This window comes from Dermochelys coriacea, chromosome 1, assembly GCF_009764565.3.
Source record: "Dermochelys coriacea isolate rDerCor1 chromosome 1, rDerCor1.pri.v4, whole genome shotgun sequence".
Lineage (NCBI taxonomy): Eukaryota > Metazoa > Chordata > Testudines > Dermochelyidae > Dermochelys > Dermochelys coriacea.
This window is the reverse complement of record NC_050068.2, coordinates 44954069-44980890: the sequence shown is the minus strand read 5'-3', so window position 1 is coordinate 44980890 and position 26822 is coordinate 44954069. Positions and strand designations below refer to the sequence as shown.

At 40.7% G+C, this 26822-nt stretch overlaps 2 protein-coding genes across 5 annotated transcripts in view; one reads left to right on the top strand and one right to left on the bottom strand.

Annotated features, from left to right (window-relative positions):
• The window catches only part of POLR1D (RNA polymerase I and III subunit D), a 31319-nt gene extending 21774 nt beyond the window's left edge, over positions 1-9545 (bottom strand). Inside the window, exon 1 of the mRNA XM_038377087.2 lies at positions 9004-9545. Coding sequence (XP_038233015.1) covers positions 9004-9029 — 26 coding nt within the window. The 5' untranslated portion in view covers positions 9030-9545. The remainder of the gene's footprint in view (positions 1-9003) is intronic.
• A 944-nt stretch (positions 9546-10489) lies between these two features.
• Positions 10490-26822, top strand: part of LNX2 (ligand of numb-protein X 2) — a 100932-nt gene continuing 84599 nt past the window's right edge. The window contains exon 1 of one of the 4 annotated variants that reach the window (XM_043504339.1): positions 10490-10755. The gene's annotated coding sequence lies outside the window, so the exon portion shown is untranslated. The remainder of the gene's footprint in view (positions 10756-26822) is intronic. The other 3 variants (XM_038377002.2, XM_038377044.2, XM_038377063.2) reach the window with 3 other exon arrangements.

The following is a 26822-nucleotide window of genomic DNA, read 5'->3' as shown; positions in this document are numbered from 1 at the left end:
GTAATGTATTTCCACATGCCGAATTTATACTCCTTCACAAATCAGCCAAAGGCTTCACAATTGTGTAAATAAGATTCTATATTTGCTTTTAAAAGGACTCTCGGGGACTCAGCACTCCTAGCTGTCTCCAATTATAAAGCTTGGGTACAATACAAACATTCTTGCAACTGCTGAATTCAACTATTAGAACAGCAATACCAGATAAATGAAGGAAATGACTAGCACACAACAGTCAAAACCTCCACACGAGGAGAAGAGCCCAAAGCAAAGAGCTATAATTAATAAAACTGATGCATGGTCTGATCCCAAAGGAGTACCACATAGGAATGCCACAACTGGTAATACTGGCATCATTTATAACGAGCAGCAAAGGCATCCAAAACCTGCATATTTTTGAATGATCGGAAGAAGACCAAAATAATTACAATAGATTGGTCCGTTGGTGAGATAAGTTTGATGAGAACAAGGGGTTCTTTTCCTTGCAGGAAAGGATGGTCCCTAGTCGTCTTATATTCCTGAATGATTAAAATTTTGCTGAATATTTTAAGTGATGATCAAAGAATACATTGTGTAAAAAGTCTCTAACCTAAATGTATATTATATATGAAGAAAAAAAAGGAAATTAAGGCTGTAAAGTCAAGCCAAACAACATACATTTCCCTAACCTCGTTCTTGGAAAGGGATGGCTCATATTTGCTGAAAATCACACCTAGCATGAAAAGTTTTAGACCGAATGGTTAAGTTCAACTAAGATATAAGCAACTGAAAACAGGTTCTTATGATAGAAAGCGTTAGGTAATTTCTAGCTATCACTGCTAGGTTCAACTGTAATAGCACCTTTGATCTGCCAGGATCCTAAAGTGCATTATGAACTATACAGGCAATGGAGTCATGGTGGGTGAGGTAATATCTTTTACTGGACCAACTTCGATTGGTGAGAGAGACAAGCTTTCGAGCTACTCAGAGCTCTTCTTCAGGTCTGGGAAATGGACTCAGAGTGTCACAGCTAAATAGAAGGTGGAACAGATTCTTTAGCATAAAGAGTTAACACATATTTCAAGGAACCATTCAAGGTAAAGTCACTCACCTTGTCTCTCTAATATGCTGGGACCAACACAGCTATAACAACATTGCATATACAGGTAATACTCAAACAGGAATTGCTTCACAACTACAATGCAACCATTTACAGGATGGGCACAATCAGGTACCGATATCAGTACAGCGTCTTGCAAAACTAGAGATGGCTCATTTTATCAAAGAACATAGAGACTAACATCTCTTAAAAATTCTCTGGGATCAATGACTTGACCAGGACCATTAGAGACTCATCTGAAAGACTGTTATAGCCAATTAGTTCATTTTATCATCCATTTATCATTTATAGATGGGTTTCATATATAATCAATGTATGCTAAACAGATTAAATTGTAGGATTATAGAAGTAGAAGATTAAGTATTTAAGAGTGATGAGTGTGCATTAGGTATTAGTAAAGCATGGCCGAAACACAAGGCCAACAGGATGAGACTTGTAAGATTTTTAGCTTAGCCAGACTAGGCCATAGGTTTAAGAACGCTTGACATGAATGGGTGACCTTGGAATAACCCTATGCCAGCAAGGTCACAAGGTTACCACATAAGAAGTGCCAATAGGTGAGGTTATGGAAAAATTTATTGCAATAAGCCGCAACATATTGTCCAAGACCACGAGACACCTGACTGTAAGACCTTTGAATATCTATCTTGACCATAGGGTACATGTCATTCGTAGATGCTAAAGAGAATAAGAGGAACTACAAACAACCTATGAGAAATGGGGCACCCCAATCAATATTCAAGAGGTGTGGAAGTTCAGATAAGGGAAAGAAGGTTGACACCTGCATGCATGTGCATAAGGTATTAGGTGTGGTCAGAACTACAATATAAAAGAGAGTACCCTGGTTGGGAAAGAGTGGGAAGACCCAAGGGAATACCTATGTGAAAACCCCAGCAGGAATTGTCCCTCTACTGATGATTGTCTTTTAAGAGCTCCATCAGACCCCAGAATATTTTTTAGGGTGGGAGTATGACTGTGACACTGCACCCCATATTCTTCAGTGATATTATGATGATACGATTATGGCATAATCATGATGCATTTTATGCAAATGGGTCATGTAAGACATCATTGAAAAGGTTATAATTTGCTGAATGATTATCCTATTTGCATGCATGTATCATTTTTGTATCTGAAGTTATAAATGTTGAATATGTATCTGTATTACAAATGTAGTTACACCTGGGTAACACCCACTAGACTTTCAGTCTAGATAGTGGGTGGGGAAGGACCTATTCAGGGCAATGGGCCATTAGAAAGAACAACAGGCCTTAGAAGAAGCTTATCTCCCACCTGGTGAGCTATCCTGAGAATGCTCCAAACACCCTGTAAGTAACGGCTGCTATGACTCTAAAAGGACATGTGACCAGGCCACAGGATGCTGGCCTCCATCTTGGGATGCCAGTATTTTTCCCCACAGACTGGTATGGGAACCAAGCTTTGGAACAAATGGTTCCTGCCATATGCAGAAGCTACAAGGCAGGGAGTGCCATTTGTGGTTCTTCACTCCCCACACAAGACGACTCCTGGAAACACCTGAGGAACAAAGACTGAACTGGGGGAAGTGCTGGACCCAGGCTAAAGGGATGTCTAGCCTGTGAATGAAACACCTGGGGATCCCAAGCCGTAAAGCAAGTGCAGCTTGCCCCTTAAGAATCTGAAGCCTGCTTGCATCATCTCTTAGAGTGAGAATCTGCTAATTCATATCCAATCTATTTAGTAGATTAAGCTTAGTTGGCATTTTTTGTTTATTTGCTTGGTAATCTGCTTTGATCTATCTTTTGTAGTTAATCAACTCACTGGTTTAGATAAAGCAGAAACAAGTTTGAGTGTAGCATACGGGAATCATAGCTCAAGGGGCAAATGCTGTTGCATATTCCTCTCCACATTAAGGGATGGGGCGAACTTTGAGTTTATAGTGTACAGTTCACTGTTCAGTACAAGATGGTATAATTTTGGGTTTATACACCAAAGGGGGTGCATGCCTGGGGAGCTGGGAGTTACCTTGGGTATAGTCTTCTTATGCAGGGGCTGGTCAGATAGCCTGCATGTAACTGCAGCTGGATGTGTCCCTATCTGTATGAATGCTGGTGAAAGTGCAGGCTGCAGAGCTTTTCAGCTTGTCACATCAGAACACTGTGAGAAGGAGTCCTGACTGGCAGGTGATGGGGCTCAGTGGTACCTCAGTTTCAGGAGGCACCCCGGGGGAAACCATCACAATGACTATAGTTATAATTGCATAGGATTTCTATATGCATGGTGTAGGAGAAAGAGAGAGCCTGAGACATGAGGCCTGGTATAAGAAGCCTGAACTAAAGTAGTGGTCAAGTCCTGCTAATATAAAGCAAAGTTAGCAAAAGTCAGGCTGTGAGCAGAAGTCAGGCTCTTCCTGCATGCAGGCTCACAGAACCTGGCCAGAACAGGGCTGGTATTGCAAAAACACATACATTCCTAAGTAGTACTAAGCACAGGACACCTATGCAAGCACATTCGAGAAGGGTGGTACCAGAACACAGAATTATGGTGTAAACACACTCCCCAAAAATGACACAAGGACACACTGACAGAACACTCACATGCTGCCAGCATCTGACAACACACGGGTAATTGTAACTTTGCTTATTACTTTAATAAAACTTATAGTACAGATAAGACTTTGTTCTTGTGATTGTGTTTATATGATCATTATGCTTGGATATTGTGTATTCCTAGAGTCCCCAAATTTGAGAAAAGCTCCAGAAGCAATTTCACTATGTTGAGTTTGCAGCTGTAGCAACCAGAGCCCAACCCATGGCGGTATAATGCAACATCACAAAACTCACTGTAAATAAAATAAAAGGCTATGCTCTGGTGCTCAGATACTATGCCCCTAGAACCAGATGGAGCATTGATTCAGTAGTGACAGAGAGAACCATGTGACTGGATATTCAAAACCACTTCCTGCAGCATTAAATACATTCAAGAACTGACTAGGCTCTACCTGGTTTTGCTCCAAAGATCAGAACTCAAGATGGTGTTGCTACTGATACCATAAGTGCCATTCTATTACACATGAATGTAATTGGAACTGGAGAAGCTAGTTGTTTTTTCCAACACACCTAAGGATCCTGACATCTATTTTTACAACTTGTCCAAGCATTGGCACAGGACAAAGATGCCAGTACTAGAGTCAGCAAGAAGAGGTACATACATAAGGGACATTAACAACAATGGACACCCATGATGTAACATGAAATAATTAAATGGATATATACAGAAACTGACGAAAAGGGATTTCAAAAAATGGAGCCTGAGGAATGCCACATTGAACAGCAAAGAAACAGGATTAAAACAAATACCAAATATGCCACATAGGCATATAAGAATCAAATGGAAAGCATGCCTTAGGAGAGTTTGGAGTTAACTCACCTGATTTAGAATTCCACTGTCTTTAAACAATTTTAAGCCTGACAATAGATCACTTCTTTTTAAAAAAGCATTATTTTAAGCTTTTTTCTGTGCTAATGACCCCCACAGTCTGATTAGTGAAGATTCCACACAGGAATTCATCTTCAGTTTCTATTTGGCAGATCACCTTTACGTTACATACCCAATGTCAAGTGGCAGACCTACACACAGAACCAAGATCTCATGATTGCTAGATCTATAGTCTAACGATTACTTTTAGCTATTAAATTGTGCTTCCTTTCTAACATGCAATTTTATAGCTTAAGGATTTAGATTTTAAGTGCAACTTGTGCACTTCAAAAAGTAAAACTGTTCTTAGTATTATATCCCATTGTTTTACAATACTATAAGGAGTTTATTCCAGATGCTAAGGGCCTTATCCCCTAGGACAACAAACAATTTCAAATAGATGACACTGCAAACTAGATTTGGAAGGCAGTTCTAGTAGGACATGCTATTCAGGAGTTGTGAAATGTTTCTGGCAACTGTGGAAGAAATTATGAGTGAGCAAAAGTATATCCAACGCTTTCTCCAACAACCTCTAATATATTCCCAGAAGACTGCATATATGCTGTGTTGTTCCAGGGCCCAAGGTAGGATATCTTATCTGTAGGAGATTTTATTGTTTAGAATGCAAAATCTTCAGGGCAGGGACATAAATGGTGTTGTGAACAACTAACATGCCAAAGGTGTAGAACAGGGGAGGTGAAAAATAATCGAGCCCTGTCAGACACTTTGACACCCTTCTGTTAGTTTTTTTTTAATAACCCTGCATACCTATCCCTTGAAGTGTAAGTTATACTCACAACATCAATTACATTTAAATGGAATTGAGCCTAGTATCTTAATAAGGCTATGAAAAGTTTCAGATTTATATTCTGGATATTTTCCAATTAACAGCAGGATGTTCAGAGGAAATTGCCAGCCTCTAATTTCCATCAGAAAGGAGTTGAAATTATTGGGGGGAGGGAGTGGGGGGAGCATGCATAGCTCTATGGCATATTTGCCATAAATAGTGGCAAAGGTGAATGAGAAACACGGGGTTTATTTACAATCTGCAGGTATTTGTAGTCACTGCTTTTTTATTGCTTTAAATATCAGACTGGGTAAGGGTCACATAACAGGAGGTAGCCAATTCATCATCCATCATTCCTGGTGACAGTAACATTTTAATTTATATTAAAGCAAGAAAAATACAGAACATAAGACCAAGTGAGTTAGTGACAGTAAAAAAGGAGAATAAAAGTGAGAAAACCTGGCACAATAATCCAAAACAGAACAAACAGAATGTACAGCACCGTCTTTAAACCAGTGTATCAGAACTCAGTGGATCAGGAGCCATATTAGCAATCAACATTACCCAAAAGAGCCACAGTAGTGTGAATTCATTGTTTCATTTGTTATAGTACTATGATTCATATTTAAATAGTATGGTGGGGGAATATATATATATAATGATGGGGGAAGATAGATAGATATAATCACAGCAAAATGACTAACCAAGTATTATTATTTTATCAACTACAATTGGTTAATAACATAGTAAAAGCATCCTGACTGGTTAATAATTAAATCACACATTGTTTTAATATCATGAGCTGCAAAGAGACGGGGGAGACACACTAAAGAGCCACTTGCAGCTCGCAAGCCTCAGTCGGAGTATTACTGCTTTAGTTGCTGGTCTGATGGTCTATCTTTCAATTTAATTTGCCTGAGAGAATGAAGTCACTACCAGAAACTTGGGACAACCAAGTTCTCTTGTAGTCTTAGCTGCATGTGGACAAATAATTCGAATTTTTTCCCTTGTCTGGAAAACTTTTAGCTTCCTAGTGGAACTCAGCAGGTGCTCTAGACCTAGAAGGTGTCCATAACAGACTTTAAATGTATAATGCTTGTAGATACTTAAAACACTATTTTAAGTCATCGTTATAAACCTGTATGTTTCCTTGAGCACTTGGACTCATGGTAGCTAAGGCACCTAAAAATAGCTCAAATAAATATTTTTAAAACTCTTTAAAAACATCCCTAAAATAGCTTTTCTGTAACATGTGTGGCATATGTAGAAGTCATGATGGTATAGTTTAGATTTGCTACAGCAAGTAATGCGGCCATCACAAACTTTTGCCAATACCACCCCTCACCATGATATATTCTTATTTAGTTTGATATTTCAGACCAGTGCAGTTGTAGTCGTTTTTTAAGATCATAGGAGAAAGGTGTCTTACTGAAAAATTATAGAGGTAAATGGTTCATTAAATTCTCTTAGGCCCGGTTATTCCCTCACTTTCACCAGCACAACTATTATCTTTGTCCCATCTACAATATCAGTTGCAGGCAGACAGTGGGGGCAACAAGTTATTTTTTGTAAATGGAGCCATAAAGTTAGTTCCTTATAGTTGGGTGTGAGACACACTGGAAGAGCAGTGTGGGAAGCTTGCATTGCCACTACCCATGCTATCATTGTTAGACATACTGCTAACAGGTAATCTCACATGAGATTCTGTTATACATGGTTTAGTTGTAGTGTTGACAAGTCATGCTGCAGAACTATTATTTCAGTCATTCCTCCCAGGCAATTCTACAATAAATAGCATACCACCAACAAGATTTACCAATAATGCAAGTGCTTCTGGTCCATTTCCAAACCAGAAAGCAAAACAGAGGTCTGTTATGACTGCAGTCAACTAAATGAACCTACATTTAAACTGAATGCGTTAGTATGGATATGACGTAAGTCAGTTTGCATAGTAGAATGAATGATCTCATCCAAACAGAATGCAAAGTGTCAGTCATTTTATTCTCCCTGAAAGTTATTCCAGTCAATGTAGTCACAATTTGACTATAATAAATACAAAGTCAGAGATCAGGCTTTTCTTGTTTCAATTAACAAAACAAGGTTTATTAATTTTCCAACTTCCACTGTGATCTAGTTGCAATCATAACTCGTGCCGTCATGCAACACAAGTTTATTAAAGTGATCACGGAAAATCTCCCATCTTTCTTCATTTAATAGGGAGGTTTCATTTATTTATTTTATACAAGTATGCTTTTCCTTAACAAAGTAAGGAGTTTGAAAAAGTTGAGTTTACATTTTATTATGAAGACACTGAGGCTCACAGTCTTCCCAGAAGCAAATTCCACAATTGTGGGCCACGTGCCCAAAAAGTCTTCTGAGCACACTAGTCTCACTTTTAAGATTGGCAGTTATATTTTCCAGTAGATCATAACCAGGCCATGGGATACAGTAAGACAATAAGGTAACTTGAGCCAATCCAACAGAGGATTTCAGAATCCAACAGAAAGTCTGCAGTATCTTCAATGCCCCTGTTTTTTCTCACAAATAACCTGAGTTCCCTCTGTGATAAACTACTCTCCTGACTGCATCCACTTGGAATCAGATTACTGTCTCACAACAGGGACAGGGGAATGATATTGCAATAGGGAGATAAAGGGCTCCCATAAAGAACAGCAGCCTCAGAAATCCTGGAATACTCTCGTACCTCTTTCCATGTACTGCAAAGTACTTCTTAAATGTTTTTTGGTATTATACTGTATATGCCTCAACATCAATGTGGAAACCACTTATACTGTCTAAGACAGGTAAAAGTAAAATATACTTGATATTGTAGGAATAGAAAAACAATTCTACTTCTCAAACTAAAGTCAAAGGTCTCCTGCATGTAAGTTTGTGTTCTGTAAACTGGGACCCTTGTCCTCCCAAATATTCCAAGCCATGTAGGCTTGATGTTTAGGTAAGTGAAACTATAAGCATCCACATTAATGCAACCCCCTTTAAAAAAAAAGATTCAATTTTTATTATATGGCATATAACGCTGTAGGGTCTCTTTATAACAAAGTGGAAAATAGGAAATTTAAATACTTTAATCAGCACCCGTGAACAACAGATAGTAAACAAAAGTGCTCCAGCTTCTCTCTTAAAGGCTCTCTAATGGCCCCTCTGAACTGCAAATGCAGGTTATTTACATGCTCAAGCACCACACACCAGAGCGAGTAGGTGGGCTCGCAATCAGCGGCTGTGACCTGACAGCAGAAAGATTAGCTAGGCACTTCCAGACCGAGGAGGGAGGTGACATGACTAATGTGTATTTTACTGGGTCCAGCACCAGCCCTCCGTGGGGCCGCCTCCCCCAGAGGCCTGGCACAGGAGAGACCACGAGCCCTACCCATGACCCCTTCCCACCAGGACGATGTCAAGGGGCGGGTGTAGAACGGAACTTTTAAAACTCAAGGGGGAACGGACCTAGGTAACCCCGCCCCCACACTCTTCATGTCTTCATCCCTGCCCTCCCCCCGCCCCCACACTCCTCTGCCCCATCCCCCAGGGCTGAAGGGGGCCTACCAGGAAAAGGGACCAAGTGCGCCAGGCCGGCGCGGTAGATCACAGCGGGCCCACCCCGCCCCAGTGCCCGGGAACACACACCCCGGAGGGCCCCTCTCACCTCTCCAGCTCCATGTCCTCTTCCATGGCGGCGGGGCGAAGGTCGATGCGGCGCGGCCCCCGCTAGGCCTGAAGCACCGCAGCGGCGGCTCAGGTACAGACGTAGGCCGGGCTCATCCGCGGCTCGCGGCTGGGGACAGGGCGGAGCGAAGGGGCGGAGCAGGGGGTGCGAGGACCCCGTGAAGGGCGGGGCCGGGGGCGGGGCGAGCCGCAGCTGGGGGCGGGGCGAGCGATCGCCGCGGAGCCTGGGTGCCTGTTGCCGCCCCACGCTGTAGCGGGGGCTGGAGTGGGCCGAGGCCGAGGGGGACTCGCATCCCGCCCACCCCCCACCGGGCCTGGGCCCTGCTGCTGCCCCATGTGCTGGAGGTGGCGGCTAGGCCCCCAACGCCCATGGCCTTATCGACCCCGATTCGCCGCACTGGGGAGGAGGCCCCCCCTCCCCAACACCCGCTGCCCATAGGCTCTTCCCTCACCCTCGGTGTGTTAGTTCCCCTCTGGAGATGGAGGGGGGAGGCGGGGTTTGCTCTGTGCTCAGGCTCTTCCTCTCTGAACACTGGCGCAGAGGGGTTTGCTGGGTACGTGACGCCGCCTTTCCGCCGGCCCAGAGAGAAACCCCAACAATTTACCCAAAGCCTCCATCCCAAAGGGCGTCTTTCCCTCGCCCCACCCCCCAAGTTTTGCATAATAGTGGTGCTACAGAGGTTACCCACTGATCACCCTGGTGCCCAGCACAGGGCGCACAGCGGCGGCAGGCTGGTGAGTGGGGTTGCAATGACTCCGGTGCCAGTGACTGGGGAAGGGAAGCTGGAGGCAAAGGGGGACCAGCAGTGAAAATGCATGATCTGAAGCTGCATTGAGGGCGACATGAACATGACAGTAACCGGGGTACAAAAGGGGAAGGGTTATTTACCCTCCTCCCCACTAGTGGTTGCAACTGTGGCTTCGCTTTGCGTGTAACCCAGCAAACAGGAGCAACCTGTGAACTGGAAAAATAAAAGCTAATTTTCGCTTCCAGTGCGGCCTCTAGCTAGCCACAGTTGGTAACGTAGAATGGGATACCTGCAAAGGGAAAAAAAAAAAATTCCTCCTTTTTATGTATCCAGCGCTCATCCTCCTACTGCTTCGCCCTGGTCTCCTCCGGTCTCCTCCCATCTCATGCCTAATATCTCCCATTCCCTAAATCCAGTTATTGCCAGACCCGCCTCAAACCCCCTTCCCATCACTCCTCCCCTCGCTTCCCCGCCACCCCACCGCCTCCCTCCGGGCTCCACACCCACCTGCCCTTTCCTCCCCGTTAACCTCTCCCCGCTGCTGCCCCAGCCCGCCCCGCGGGGCGCGTGTGCTGCTGGAATCAGGCGAGCGGCGGGGACACCCCAGCGCCGGGCGGGTGTCGCCTCCTCAGCCGGGTCCCGCCCCGGCCCCGCTCCCATTGGCTGCGGAGCGTCCTCCGCCTTCGGGCTGGCGGCTGAGTGGCTGAGCTGCGCCGTCACTCGGGCCGCAGCGCTGCCCGGGGGAGGAGGCGGCCCGCCCAGGTGAGGCGTGCGGCGAAGTCCTTGCCCGGAGTTGGGCACTTGTCTCTCGCCAGGAGCTCGGCGGTGTCAGCGGAAGGCGGAGCCGCCGCCGCCGCCGGCGGGCGAGGGTAGGGAGCCGGCCCCCGGCCGCGGGATGAGGAGGACCCTGGCGCCGCGCTGAGTCGGGGCCGGAGAGGAGGAGGAGGCGGCGGCGGCGGCGGCGGCGCCGCAAGCCGGTCGGGGTAAGTTCGCTGCTAGGCTGCGCGCCCCCAGTGCCGCCGCCCCGCCGCTGGGCTGCCAGTGGGCTCGGGGGCGGGCTGGTGCCTCCTGGGCTCTGTATCAGAGCCGGTGGTGACCTCTCCACCCTCGTGGGCTTGTGTCAACTGGCTGCTGCTTTAGGCTAATAGCAGACCGGGGTAGTAAAAACCTGCGCTCAGGACCACAGATAGTGATTGTGCTCGAAATCTGAAGGCAGGGAAATAATCTCTCCCCTTTCCCCGGTTCTGTTTCTTGTGTGTGTGTGAGGGAGGCTCCTCTCCTCTCTCACGGGGGCAGGGTGTGTTTTGGGGAGAGGATGTGTGGGAGGGTTGACGATGATGACTGCTCACTTCTCTTCCTGGGCACGAGTCTCCCAGGCTCCACTCAGTGGCAGATGGAGGTAGGGTGTCGATGATGATATCTCCTCCTCCATCTCCCCTTGTGCTGTCTCTCTCTCTGGAAGACCATTATTCTTTATGAAAAGAAAAGGAGTACTTGTGGCACCTTAGAGACTAACAAATTTATTAGAGCATAAGCTTTCGTGAGCTACAGCTCACTTGAAGTGAGCTGTAGCTCACGAAAGCTTATGCTCTAATAAATTTGTTAGTCTCTAAGGTGCCACAAGTACTCCTTTTCTTTTTGCAAATACATTATTCTTTATGTATGTTGTTGCGGTAGTGCCCTAAGGTTCTAGTCAGGTTCAGGGCCCCATTGTGCAGGGCACTGTGCAAACACATAAAACGACACAGTAGCTGCCTCAAAGGAGCTTACTGCTTTTAGGTCCCAATCCTGAAAGTTCATCTGCTTGGGTGGACTCCTACCCCTACATAGTGCCCCATTGAGGTCACTGAGGCTTTGCTTGGGGTACAGGGGTCAGCCTATGCAAACGAGGTTGGTTCGGGGCCCAAAACACATGCAGTGAGTATGGCCAGAATAAACGTAATGAGAACATGTATTTATGTAGGATAGTAATATGCATACCTCAGAAGTTCTGGATTAGTTCAAAGTTTTGTTTTATATTTGTGTAAATGAAAGTATTCGCAATTTCCACTGGTTCTCAACCTGATCAAAGATTGGGTGGGGAGAGATACTGATTTTTCCTCCGACTCCCCATAGTTTTCTCTCAGCCCCTTCCCCATGTTAGAGATTTGTGGAGTGGGTGAGTCGGCCTCTGACTGGGAGACAAGTTGGGTGAGAAAATATCGTTTATTGCACCAACTTATGTTAGTGAGAGAGACAAGCTTCAAGCTTACACAGAGCTCTTCTTCAGGTCTTGGAAACGTACTCAGAGTGTCAAAGCTAAATACGAGGTGGAACCGATTGTTTAGCATAAGTAGTTAACATGGTACTAAACACAATGAAGGAGAAAAAATGGGTATTTTCTAGATGGAACTGCACACTAGGTGTCTTCCAAGAACTCCACAATTCTCTTCCCAAACCTGAACTGTCGTTATGTGCTAAAGACCGTACTTAATCCTACATTGCATGTACGCCAAAACTGATGTGTTTGTGCTTTAGCTTATGTACAGAGGGTTGACTACAGATGCATTTATTCTGTCAGATATTGAAATACACCTATTTTACTTTGATATTATTTTATGAAAGAGCACTAAGGTCTGAAAAGAAGTTGAATTACTGAGTGTGTTGGAGGAAGAAAGAACAGCTGTAAACCAGCCCCTATTACAGGAACTGGATTAAGGTTGTGTGTTTTACAACCCTGCCAAAGAAAACCGTAGACGTATGTAAACTTTCCCAGAAGAATGTAGAACAGGCAGCTATTTCAGAACTTAAATGTAGACGTCTACTTTTTAAATAACAAATGCTTTTTCCTTTTTTGAGCTCTAGTTTTTTTCTATCAGAAAAATAATGTAAAAGATAGGGTGGTCTTCTGCTAAACAACTGAATTTTTCCAAGGAATGCTGTAGAAATTATTCTTTATTTTGAAAAAAAATATTAATATTCAGTCAGCTAAGTGAATAACCAATTATTTTAGATGTGGCAGTGGCAAATATGACTGTCCCTTACCATGTTGTTAATGCATACTATTTGATTGTTTACATCTGTAGAAATCCACTATTAAGCACTTCTGAGCTTAATTTAATTCCTTTTTTAAATTACATTATATTGTGGGTTTATTTTTTGGTCTTCATACAAAATTAAAATATTTGTTACAGATTAGTTCTGGCGTATGTTTGATGATAGTCTCTGAAAATAAATTCAAAATCATAAGTGCATTTGACCTATTCTTAAAAAGAGAAACTATTCTGAGCTAAACTCTTCTTCATTTAATGAAGTAAACAATTTGAATGGCTGATATTTATTCCTGTTCCATTTCTTTTGGTTTGCTGATTTTTATCCTAAGTATACAAGCAGATAGCAGATCAAGGAGGCTTAGGAAGAAACATCAGATAGCTTGAAATAGTGTCCAACTCAATATCCACTTTGAAAATAAAGATGCTAGTGCCTTATGCTGCTGTGACTTTATTAAAACAAATTTCCTCAAAACGGAAACAAGGTACATAATCTAAATACGTGTTTTAGAACATTAGCATGACTTAATAGAGTACTGTTAGTGTTGCTTCTGTAATTAAGCCTCTTGGAGTAGCAATCTTATCTTCCTTTGTGGTTGGTGCTACATAAAATAATACAGTATTCTGGTAAAGGAAAGTTAGACCAGGCTGAGAAGCAAACGCAAAGAGAACCACTTGGTTAGTCTAAAGTGAACTGAAATGATATATTTAAAAAAACAACAACAATAACTGCTTGCTTTACTAAATCACTAAAATACATGTAACAATTAAAGTTTATTTTAAACTAAAATATTCTTTACTGTTTTCCTAATCTGGCTGCATCTTCATCCTGTATTAGGATTTAGTAACATCATCAACTCAGGCAGGGTAGAGAACCCTGAACTCAGGGGAAGTAAGTAAAGGAAGAAATGATTTTCAAATATTGGGTTTTAAATATTTTTGCTTCTTGTGGTGGAATATATGAATGGATTCTATTCTAGCAACTTTAAAAAAAAAAAAAACCTAGTTCACTTTAAACAAAGCTATAAACCATGGATCCAGTTCTGCAAGAGAAGTGGGCACCATGTTTTTGTTCTTGTTGATTACAAGAAATATAGGCCATGGTACTGCAAGCTGCACTGGTGCCAAGAGTCTGCTCTCCCAGGAGCCTTTTTAACTTCAAGGTATTGGCATAAGGATCCACCTGCACGGAACAGTCTAAGAATCAGGGCTGTGGTGCATGTAGTGTGTGTTAAACCATCATAACAAAATATATCTGTGCATATATCTATGTACTTACTTGCTGACAACAAGCAAGTTTGTTAGCTTCTGATGTAAAGTAGCCCCACCATCCCATTGAAATTTAATCTACTTCAAAAGATAAGTTAAAGTAGTTTCAAGCCCCTAAGTCTCCCTGCTCACTCATATGTTTTATAATCTCATTTTTGTACTTTTTAAAATAAATCTTCATGTAGTTGAAATAGACAGTGCAGAGGAAAGAATGAAATTGACAAAATGTTATGTATAATCATAACAAGAAATGGAACAAAATAGATTTTCTTATTTTAATCTTGCACTTATAATAATAATAATAGGAGGTAACCACTTTGAGACCAATGCATTTTTTCAGTTGAGAGTATCACTTTAAAACTAAAAGTGAAAAATATAAAGAGAGAGTGCTTTTTAGTTATTGGATTAATCTAAATTGATTTCAGAAATCAGTAAGATGTAGTGTTTTTTTTTTTTTAAGATTTAAATGCTGTAACTAAAAAGAAAACTGCAGTAATTTAAAAGAAAAATGTTCTCTGTCGGAGCTGTAGAAGACAACAGAGGACATGAAATCTCAGTCAGCGGTTGGTCTTCCGTATTTAAAAACTCTGTATTGACTTTCATTTGCAATGACAATTGGTTAATATCACATCACTGACTTGCATGCTTCTTAATTATCTTATAGTAGACCTATACAGTTACTTGTTCAGAAACTCTATTGCCTTTTAAAGATGAAAATTAAATCTTTTCAACTGTCATTATTTAATTATGTAAATGTTGGGTCATGGTGTCTATAGTGCAATAAAGAATAATGTTGTAATGCATGCTTTTTGTGGCCCCAATTCTGAAAACACTTATTCATGGGCCTAATTTTAAACATGAGTATTTTCATTGGAGCTAATGGGTTTACTTTTGTGTTTGAAGTTAAACCTGTGCATAAGTGTTTGCAGGATCCGAGCTTAACAGGAATAAATTTGGTGGAATAAACCTAACCATCCATGCTTAATACCAAAGCACTTCATATTTTGCATGAAACTTGTAGTTTGTGTGGGTGTGTGTCAAATCCAATGGGCATGCCAGCTCCAAGATACTTTTCCAGCTCATAGCTCTGTTAGCGGTACTGTTGTCTTATTGATGGCAATATGATTGCATATGTCATGACTTCATATTTGCAGCATATTTTGCAAAAATGTAAACATGTCATAGTTTTTAATTGTTAAAAGTTTTTTGTTTGATTTTTATGTTGTAAACCATTATATTGTTTTAGGTTTGCATTTGTGTCAATGAATATTAATTCCATAAATAACCTGGTAAGTGTTCATTTCATGTGCTCTTTTTAGTATGTTGGATAGGGAAAAGAAAGAGATGAAGTCGTGAGCTTCAAAGAAGTACATATTAATCTGGTTAAGATAATGTTTGTTCAGTACAGCAAGAATGTAAGAGAGCACGTGTTTTGAAGATCTAAGCATTTTTCTTGTTTCTAAATGTCAACACACTCATAATCAAGTTCTAAATATACTTTTGTAGGATAGTTTATGGATTATACAGTAAAAAGTTATGGCTGTATGTGTATAATTATGCAGTCTTTCAGAGGAAGGGCATTTAGCGTGTGAGATTTCAAAAATTAACATAATACTTTGCATTTCTGCAACATCTTCCACCCAAAGAACTTAGCAAAGTTTTCCACAATTTAATGAATGAAGCCTCACAACTGCCCTGTTAAGTAGTTTCATTCTCACTTTTTAGAAAAATGTAAATAAGTTGTGAATCTGCTCTGTATCTATACTGTAGCCTCTTAAAAATTATCTGAATTTTGTTTGTACTACCATTTGGCATAGTGAAATAGGTCAAAGCAGATAATAAAGTAAAATAAAATAAATGCAATGAAGCCAGAAATGATACTGCTATTCTTATATATGGTAATTTGGATCTCTGGAGGCCCTACTTTTTCTGAAATATAAACTTCTTATTTCTTTCCGTTACCCTAAATAACTAAAACAAATCAGATGTTTGACTTGAATGTCAGTTGAATTTGCCTATGTATGCATTTTATGGTCCCAATACTGTAAAATACCTAGGATATTTTATATACCAAGTCACAGTATTCTGTTTAGACAGGAAGCTGTCTAGGATGGAAATGCTTTAGGAAATAGGCTAATGTAAGTGAGAGGATATCCAGCTTCCTGTTAGCACATTTGATTTTTGTTGTCCAGTGGATGAAGATAGACAATTAACTGTTTCCTTCCTTCCCCCCCCCCCCAATTCCTTTAGAGAAGTGAGGGTAAATTTCATTGCAGAGGTTTGGGAACACTTATTTAACTAATGGTAGGTAGAGTAGACAAATATTTATGTAAGAACTATTGGCTGTGGTGCAAAAATCATGGTGACTGATGAGGCACATATTCATTTCATAATTAGATACCATCTTTTAAAGGTCTAAAATCTTAAGTACAAACAGTGATAGATACCAGAAAATAAAAAGGACATTAAGGAAATGTGATGCTTAAGATGTACTTATACCTACCAATATATGTATTGGATTAAAACACAACAGAAAAGAGGTGTGTGCAGGAAGCAAGGAATCAAAAAATAGCAATTGCAAAAAGGCAAGAGTTAGGTTTAATTTTTCCTGTCTGGAGTAGTGTAGTTCTGTCAAATATTCTTCTTTGTGTAGCTGTTGGGGAAAATGATTGGAGTTCCCCACAGTTGTGCATCAAAGCACACAGAGAAATATTTCCTTGAGAGCATATAAGTGATATTGAAATATCTTATAGTTTTACTAACTCTTCTAGTGATAGCTGTGAGAATATGAAACTGTAGTGCATTATCTTCCAAGAGCTTGCACAGGTCCAATGGAAATTATGTCAGGAAGTCTGTGTTATGCATCTCTTTTTACTGCTTGATCAGAAGGATCATGCTGGAATAAGAACAGTTGCTATAAGTAACCGCAATAAGGTTCAAGTCAGTATTCCTTATCTCTTCCATTTTTTCAGCCTCTTTTGATATTGCTCTGGTTGCTTCTGTACTAACATATGTAGAACACACTACTTCCGCTTGAATGCAGGATATGCAACCCCAGAGCCCTTTGTTATGAACTATATCCCCTTTAAAACTTGTGGCAGATGACTATTGCAGTCAAAAGACTCCAAATTCTATCTTTTGTGGTTTTCTTTGCTGTTTAAAAATGTGTGAACACTAAATTATCGGATGGTATTGAGGTGCATATGTAGCCACAGAGCTTTCCTAAGCAACAGAGGTAGATGTAAATAGGCAAAGGCAAAAAAAAAAAAAAAAAGGCAAAACTATAGTTACTTTGAAAGGTGGAATGCATGGAGAATTTTTCTGATATGTAAATGAAATATTGATATCTAACATCTGTAGGTATATTTTGTTCTGGTCACGCTTTAGCTGCCATCCCAAAGTAATTGACATTTTCTTGTCCCAAAGTAAGTTCTTGCTTGTTATGTCTACACTGCAATTAGACACCCATGGCTGGCCTATGCCAAGTGACTTTTGGGCTAAGGGGCTGTTTGACTACAGTATAGACGTTTGGGCTTGGACTCAGCCTGAGCTCAGGGACCCTCCCACCCTACAGGGTCCCAGAGCTTGGGCTCCGGTCCAATCCCAAACGGCTATATTGCAGTTAAATAGCCCCTTACCCCGAGTCCCTTAGCTGTAGTCAGATGATACGAGCCAACTGTGGGTTTTTAATTGCAGTGTAGATATACCCACTGTTTCTCAGTCAAGTTTATTCATAGAACCTTAGATACTAAGGTCAGAAGGGACATTATGATCATCTAGTCTGACCTCCTGCACAGCGCAGGCCACAGAATCTCACCCACCCACTCCTGCGAAAAACCTCTCACCTGTGTCTGAGCTATTGAAGTCCTCAAATCGTGGTTTAAAGACTTCAAGGAGCAGAGAATCCTCCAGCAAGTGACCCGTGCTCCATGCTACAGAGGAAGGCGAAAAACCTCCAGGGCCTCTTCCAATCTGCCCTGGAGGAAAATTCCTTCCCGACCCCAAATATGGCTGTTCAAGTATGTTTTTGAATCCAATGCAGGTGCTTCTTGCTGCTTGTTTCACTTGGTGTGCAGAACAACACTTTAAAAAGCCCTTTTGTATTTTGATTTTTTTCTCCAAATAGCATACCAGGTAGTAACTTTCTCAGCCAAGGAATAGATTCTTAAAGATGACTGCTCTGTAGTGGTAGGTTATACAGTAAATCAGATTTCAAGGAGGACATATGGGCTGTGGGTAATTGTACATGACTCATGAATATTCAGGTTTGGCAAAACTAATTTTTTTTTAAATAATTTCAACAGATACTATCAATGTTTATTTTAAAACATTTTCTTAATTTTTTATCAATTAAAATTGTCACAGTTGCGGGAAATTGGGGGGGGTCAGTCAACAACTAATCACAGTAGACACTGAGCTTCAAAAAGCTAAGGCTTTATAACTTAAAATATTATGTCAACATCACATGTCAAAATATATAAAGTAAATATACTTAAATTAAACTAATAAGTTCTCCAGCGGCATTCTTCTTACTTTGCCTATTACTGATGGAAATATTTTTCTGTTGGTATGTGTGTGGATGGCTAAATCAATGTTTACTGACATATACCAATAAAAAGAATGAATCCTTCCAAACCTATGGATAGTGCACTGAGAATCTACAGTATATCACTCACATAAGTAGGGACCATGTTAGGTTGTTCCTACTCAGTTGGAGAAAAATCAAAGTAACAGCTGTTGAAATATGAGAACTTGTGCGGCTGGTTCTTTATGTTCATTTTGGATTTAATGCATATTTATCGACTCCCCTCTCTTCCCTGTACTTTCTTGGTACGTCTTCACAGCAATGAAAAGCCCGCGTGTGGCCCATGCTAGCCGACTTGGGCTCGCAGGGCTTGGACTGCGGGGCTCTTTCATTGCTGTGTAGACTTCAGGACTCCGGCTGAAGCTGGAGCTCTGGGACCCAAAGCGAGAAGTCTATACAGCAATGAAACAGCCCAGCGAGCCCAAGTTGACTGGCATAGGCCAGCTGCAGGTTTTTCTTTGCTGTGTAGGCATACCCTCTATGACAGAATATTCCCCTGTGTTCACACCCGACACATTATTGTAATAATCTTTGTATGAAGTATATTTTCTAAGTTACATGAAAATTTATAATTTGCTGTTCAATAATAATTTATAATTTGCTGTTCATGGCAAAATGCACATAGCAGAATTATATGTAAAGTTATAAACATAAACTGAAATCCTGACTAAAAGTATGTTTTCTAGATAAGTCTGGGGAGTGGCCAAACCAGTTCCTCAGAGACAATGGGTAAGATGATGTTTCAGCCAGATGTAAACAAGGCTGATGGACCATTACCTGCTAAATGGCCGTTCTTTGGCAGGAAAGGGGGCAGGGTAAAAATCTACATCTTAGCACAGAAACAGCATGGCATTTCCTTCCTTTCTTCCTTCCTTCCTTTCACACAGACAACCTGTCACCTTGCTCCCAGCTGGAAAAATTTTTAAAGAGAGGGACTGAAACTATAAAAAGCAGGGGCAAACACCTCAAGGCAAGGTGAACACCTCCACCCTCCCCTCCATCACATTCACTGCACCTGAAGAGACAAAGGAAGCAGCCATTGGACTCTGGGGGAGGAGTCCTGACCTAAACAGTTTGCTCAGTAAGACTGCTGAAAACATGTGATGAGAAAACTTTGCTTTGTATCTAATATAGTTTATTAGGCACCAGTAAGCATTTTATCTTTATTTTTCTTGTTGTTATTTCTGACTTTTATGCCTCATTACTTGTATTCACTTAAATTTTTTTTCTTTGTATTTAATACATTTGTTTTATTGTATTTCTAATCTATTGTGTTCAAGTTGAAGTGTCTGGGTAACTTTATTTGTGGTAACAAGTTGTGTGTGTATATTATTCCTTTAAAGGAGTAATGGACATAATATATTTGCACTATCCAGGTGAGGGCTGGGCAATACAGTACATACGTTTCGGGGGGTGGGGGTGGAATCTGGGACTAGGAGTGTGTTGGGGTCACCCTGTGTTAATCTTTAAGACTGATAGGAGCCAAGGTGTGGCTGTCTGGCTGCAACACCCACAGACATAGATGGGAGTAACTTATGTGCTGGATGCTGTTTGTGAGCAGTCCTGGTTGGAAGCTACTCTACAGCAAGGCATTGTAAAGAACACCCCAGGTTACAGGGCAGGGGTGACACAGTTACTGATTAGTATGGATTATATCCTGGTATATCACACTCTCACCACTACTTAGTAGATATTTCCCATCATACTCATTTTTTTTCCTGTTGCAAGACTCTTTTTCTCCTTAAGTTACTGAGACTTTACTTATGACTAAAGAGATTGCATGTTAAATCTATATTTTTGTAACTATTGACCCTCAACTGTTCTACATATGGTTCTTTTGTATAGTGGAAAACACTTTATATAAATAAAAACAATTTGAATAAACTCAAGAACTGAACTTCTTTGTTTTAGCATCACTAATACAAAGATAAAAGTATCATTTACTAATTTATTTAATCTGGCAAAACTAATTGCAACAGAAGCACCTGATATTTGCACATTGTCTCAGTATGTGCAACTCTTACACATCAGATGCAATTGAATATTCAAGTTTATGTTCTGCTTCTAAATGGAAATGAACATAGGGTGAATTAAATTTTTGCAGCATGTACTGCATTAAGTCCATCTTAGTCCACGTGTACACTCGTAGGTTCAGTACTGCATAAATCATATTGTAATTCTACAGTTTTTTCACTTTGAAATACATTTTGGCTCATAACTGGTGACTTATCAGATCTGGTTCTTCTACTTGGTATTGGGGTGGGGGTTGGAGGAAGCTTTCCACTGAAGTAAAACAGGTGATACAGTAGCTGTGAAAGGTAGAATCGGCAGCATAGCTTGTCTATGTATTTGACCTAGGCTGTCTTGCCATGCAAGCAGAAAAAGAGAATCTGTGGGAAAATGATCACTGAAGCGGATAGTGGATTACGAAAGGGTGAAATGAAGCTGTGCACGGTAGTTTCTTCTGCATCAAGCTATATGTGCCATAAAAGCATAACTCTGACAAAGAGTGGAACTATCTGAAAAGTGTCAAAGCCAGTAATATTTGTTGCAAAGTGCCATACTATCCTGAAGCAGATATTTGATGAGAAACTTTCAGATGAAGTCTGACATCCATCAGTTTTTAGTTGTTACAAAATCTTTAGAATAAATGCAGGTTTTTTCTGTTATAAGTCTTGTAAATTAATCCCAGATTTATTATTGGTAGGATGTTTCAAAATATTGCTTGATGTTGTCATGGAATCCACCATGAGCTCTTTAATGACCTGAAATTAAAAAAGGAATTCTACAAAAAGTGGAAACATGGACAGATTGCTAAGGATGTGTACACGTATGTGGGGACAAAATGAAAAAGGCTAAGGCACAAAATGAGTTACAACTAGCAAGGGACATAAAAAGCAAGAAGAAGAGGTTCATTAAATACATTAGGAGCAAGAAAAAGATGAAGGAAAGTATAGGCCCTCTGCTTAGTAGGGAAGGAGAGCTAATAATGGACACCATCAAGAAGGTTGCTTCAGTCTTCAAAAAAAAAAAGCTAATTGAGACCAGATACTTAATACAACACAATTAATATTAACAAGGGGGAAGGAATGCAAGGCAAAATAGGGAAAGATTAGGCTAAAAAATATTTAGATAAGTTAGATATATTCAAGTCAGCAGGGCCTGATGAAATTCACGATAGGATACTTAAGGAACTAGTTGGAACTGTTAGCAATTATCTCTGAGAACTCCATGGGTATGTCTACACTGCAGTTAAAAACGTGGCTGGCCATGATTGCTGACTCAGGCTCATGGGATTTGGGCTGCAGGGCTGTTTATTATGGTGTAAACAGTCAGGCTTGAGCTCTGGGGCCTTCCCACCTTGCAGCACTGGTCTTGGGACCTACGGCAGCTGGACTGCTTAGTTCCACATCCCAAAAGGGTTACCAGCATTTGATTCTGTACCCAGGAGTGTGCCTGAAAGGCCAGACTTAAAGATAATGAATCTGAGTCATGTCCAGACAGTAGGCTTAAAAGCACATGAGAGCTGTGGTTCTGGTCCAGTACATCAACCTGGTGACTATCCACAAACTCAGACAGGGTTGTAACAACCTCTCTGCTTTCAGTTATGAATTACCCAGAATATGGGATTCTGATGCACTACTTAGTCTTCTGGACAGAAGCAGAGTTTGGTGTTATGCAAGGACTATACAATCAGCATGGTTCAGACAAGGTGTAGGAAAAAAAAATGAAACTGCAAAGTCTGTGGAGGAAGCTGAGGTCACCATACAAGAGGAATCTGACTTCTGGCTCTTACAGATAAGCCAGACCAATCCAAATGTGCCAAATCATGCCTGATATATGCCATGCTGACAGGAGTACATGTCTGCTAAAAACAGATACAGTTCTGAATTCGACTGTCCTGGTTTTCTGTTGCATTGTTTTGTTTTTGTCATTTTGCTGCAATGCTCTGTGACACAACTTCCTTCACAAACAGAGTTTTGGTAAACATTTGGATCATCATTTCTAATTGCCAAAGAGAAGGAAGGAAGGAACTCAGGATTGTTTTATCAGCCAAGTTTCAATCTCTTTCCTATTCTGGGCTCAATTTTTTGTTTGGGGTCAGTTATATTGACTCGCTAATGGAAAGCTTCTCTGAATTATTTTTTAAGTTTGTGTGTGGTTCTAGTTCATTTTTTTTAATTAGATCAAGTCAAATTTCCACGTTCTTTAATTCATGAAGAATTTGTCATTTCTAATTATAAGATTTTTATATGTAGTTAACTTTATTGTACAAATTTTACAGAAAACTGATACAAAATACTTTTGACAAACTTCAGTGTTCATTAACTTATTGCTTTTGCCTGCACTTGTTTATCTTCAAGAATACCTTTAATCTTCTAGTGCTACCACTAACTTTTCATAGTAATAAGTTTGATTGATGTATTGCCTACAATATGAAAGCTGTGTGATCCATATCTCCATCAGAGATTTTGTTCAAGATACTCAGTTACTGTGTTTATACTCCTCAGTTGCCATAGCATCTGTTACATAAAATATAGTTGACTAGAATACTCCATATGGTTTCTGTGTATTTGTTTGCATCAGAAAAATGTAGAAAACACTAAATAGATTTGAAAATTAATATAATTCAATTAATATGTGTATATTACCCTGACTGAGTCCATAATATTTTCATTGTATTAATCTTTTTCAGTTTTCATAACTTCAGAAATACAGAATGACAGACTATAAAGTGCAATTATTCAAACACCCTGCAAACACTTATGTAGACTTCTCTTTTGTTAAAGGAGAGTTTAATATTTCACAGTAACTTTTTGCTGAATTCTTTTAGAGTTCAGATGTTAAGCTGTAACCCTTTTAAGGAACAAACAGCAGTTTGTAGGGTTGCATTAATAGGGGATGGATGTTTGCCTTTCAAGTTTCCTGTTCGAAAGTTAGTCAACTTTCCAATATTTGAAATAAAACTAATGTAGCCCCTTTAAAGAAAAAGGCAACACCTTATTTCTGCAGATCTTAAAAACTCCAGAAGTTTCTGATTTAAGTGTTTTTGAAATCCGAGAATGGAAAAAATGGCTCTGCTTTAACAAATGGATTGGAAGAGTATTAGTATATAACATATATTAATTATGGTTTCTGTTAGAGAAAAATATTTTTAACCAAGCTTTTGACTTTAAAAACTTCCTTCTTTTCCCCCCAAATGTTTTTTTCAGCATGAATGATGTATTGTGGAACTGTAACTGTTAATACCATTATCTGTACATTACCATTGTTTACAGAGGGATTTAGCAGTTTATTAAATCTTTTATACATAAATTCTACTCTTCTGGGTGCACATTGTCAGCCTCTGTTGCATGCTATGGGTATGCCCCAACCTGACCAGAGTGTCATGATACAAGCTGACATAAGTTGTCATAGTAAACGTCAACTTAGCTATTGTCTTCACACCTGTGGAGTAACATTATGTTCCAGGCAGTGGTGTTGTAGCTATGTTGATCCCAGGATATTACAGAGCCAAGGCGAGTGAGGTAATATCTTTTATTGAACCATTTTTTGTTGGTGAAAGAGAGAAGCTTTCGAGCTTACACAGAGCTCTTCTTCGAGTCTGGGAAAGGTTCTCAGAGTGTCACAGCTAAAGACAAGGTAGGACAGATTGTTTAGCACAAGGAGTTAACGCATGTTGTAAGAGACCATTCAAGGTGAAGTGGGCACATAACACCTCTGCGGTCATAGGACAGGGAAGGATTTGTGAGTTATAGATTTTTGTAGTGAGCCATCCATCCAGTATCTTTATTGAGTCCATGATTTTTCATGTCTAACAAAGTTATGAGTTGAAGTTCCCAGGCTCGTTTTTTGAAGGCATTGTGAAAGTTTCCTTTGAGGATAAGGACTGTGAGTTCAGATGGGGAATGATCGTTTTGTGAAAAGTGTTCACCCACAGGTTTTTGTCTTGAATGAATTTACAGAGAAAAATGATTCAAGAGCATAGTGATTTGTCTGGTTTCATCCACGTAGTTGTTGTTTGGGCAGTTACTGCAGTGGATAAGGTAGATTACATGTTGTGATAGGCATGTGTAGGACTCATGGACCTTGAAAAGTGTGTTGTGGGAAGAGTTGATAAGATGAAAAAAAAACTGTAGACTTCTCTCCACTGCTACAGTGTTGTTCTGATAGGGTCTGGTGCCACTTTGAGTTGGTGTGGCCTGGTTTGTGAGGAGCTTGCTTCTGAGCAGGGGGTTGGACTAGATGACCTCCTGAGGTCCCTTCCAACCCTCATATTCTATGATTCTAAATGATGATGAGCTTGGAGAAGTTGGGGGGGTGTTTGAAGGTTCAGGAAAGAATTCTTTCAGGATGTGGTCCCTATCAAGTATGGGTTGTAACTGTTTAAAGATACCCCATATGGCTTCCAGTGTGGAGTGGTATATCACAACTAGGGGTGTGCAGTCGGAGAGTTTGTTTTTTCTGTATTGAATCAGATTCTCTCAGGTTATTTGGGTGGCCTCTTCCATGATGCGATCTACTTCTCTGATGGAATGTCCTTATTTGATGAAGGCAGTTTTAAGTGTGTTAAGATGTATATCCTGGACTTTCTCCTTGGAGTAGATTCTGTGATGTCTAAGTGCCAGGCTGTAGGTAACAGATTTTTTTGCTGGGGTGGTTACTGGATCTGTGAAGGTAAGTGTGGTGATTCAGCAGTTTCTAGTATATAGTTGTCTGTAGATTTCCATTATTGAAGCTGATCATGGTCCAGGAAGTTGATGCTGGTATGGGTGTGTTCCAGAGAGAGTTTGCTGGATGCGTGGTGGTTGTTGAAGTTGTGGTGGAAATCTGAGGGAGTTTAGGTTATCTGTCCATATAACTCAGATATATCATTGGTTCCATGTTGCATTTGTCCAGAAATTCTTCCTTGAGGTAACCCAAGAAGAGGCATTTTACGGAACCATCATAGTGCTCATCACTATTCCCATGGTTTGGACAAAATGTGTTTGTAGTTGAACGTAAAGTTGTTACAGGTGAGGATGAAATGGATGAATTTGGTGAAGTGTTTTGGAAGGATATCTGTATGTTGTCTTTTGTCTTGTAGATCTCTGAGGCAGGCACCAATGCCACATTAGAAGGGATGTTGGTGTATGGGGAGATGACATTGAGGGTGGCAAAGATGGTGCTCTGAGGGAGGTGATTAATGTTGTGGAGTTTCTGGAGGAAGTCAGTTGTGTCCTGGAGGAAGCTGGTACCTTGTGTGGTGAGTGGTTTGGGGATGGTTGCTATGATTCCCAATATTCCTTCAATAAGAGTGCCATGGCCAGCTTTGAGTGTGCCTGGGCTCCCTTGTTTGTGTATCTTGGGAAGCATGTAAAATGTCCCTGGGGCAGGTTGGTGGGGGATGAGGTTGTAGAGTTTCTTTTGGAGCTGTCTGGGAAAGAATTTGATGATATCCTTAAATTGCTGGGTAAATTGTGTTGTGGGATGGTGTCTTCTTTGAATTCTTTATAGTATATGGTGTCGGAGAATTGTCGGTTGGGTTTGTTTGACGTAGGCATCATGGTTGAAGATCAAGATAGCACCCCCTTTGTCTGTTGGTTTGATCGCTATCTGGTGCTTGGATTTCAGGGACTGTATAGCTGTCTTCTTGGCAGTAGAGAGATTGTGGTGGATGTGATTTTTGTTTAAGGATTTCACAGTCAATTTTTTTTCCCTGAAGCAATCATTGTAATGATCAAGTGTGTGGTTTTGTCCACTGTGGGATGTCCAGTCAGATGATTCTTTTTTCTTATGACTGTTAGTGGGGACGTGGTAGTTGTAGCTGGTGTCATCTTTGTTGTGAAAGAATTCTATGAGGAGTCTGCGAAAGAATTCTTCTAGTTCTCCAAATGTTAATATGGTGTCAGGTTCTGTGACAGGACTGAAGTTCAGTTCTTTGGAAAGTACAGATAATTAAGCTCCAGTTAGGGATAGTCTTGATAAGTTGATGTTGTTGAGGTATCATGTAGCGTCCATGTAGTGGGCCCTGGTATCTTGGTTTCTTTTAGAAGTGGTGTTCTGTGGGTTGTGGAGATGTAGTTGGTTCCATTTTTTGTTTTTATTGGATGGCTGTCTTCAGGGTTTTTTTTATATAGTTGTTTTGGGTTGCTTATATGATCTCCAGGTGGGTTTCCGGATTTTT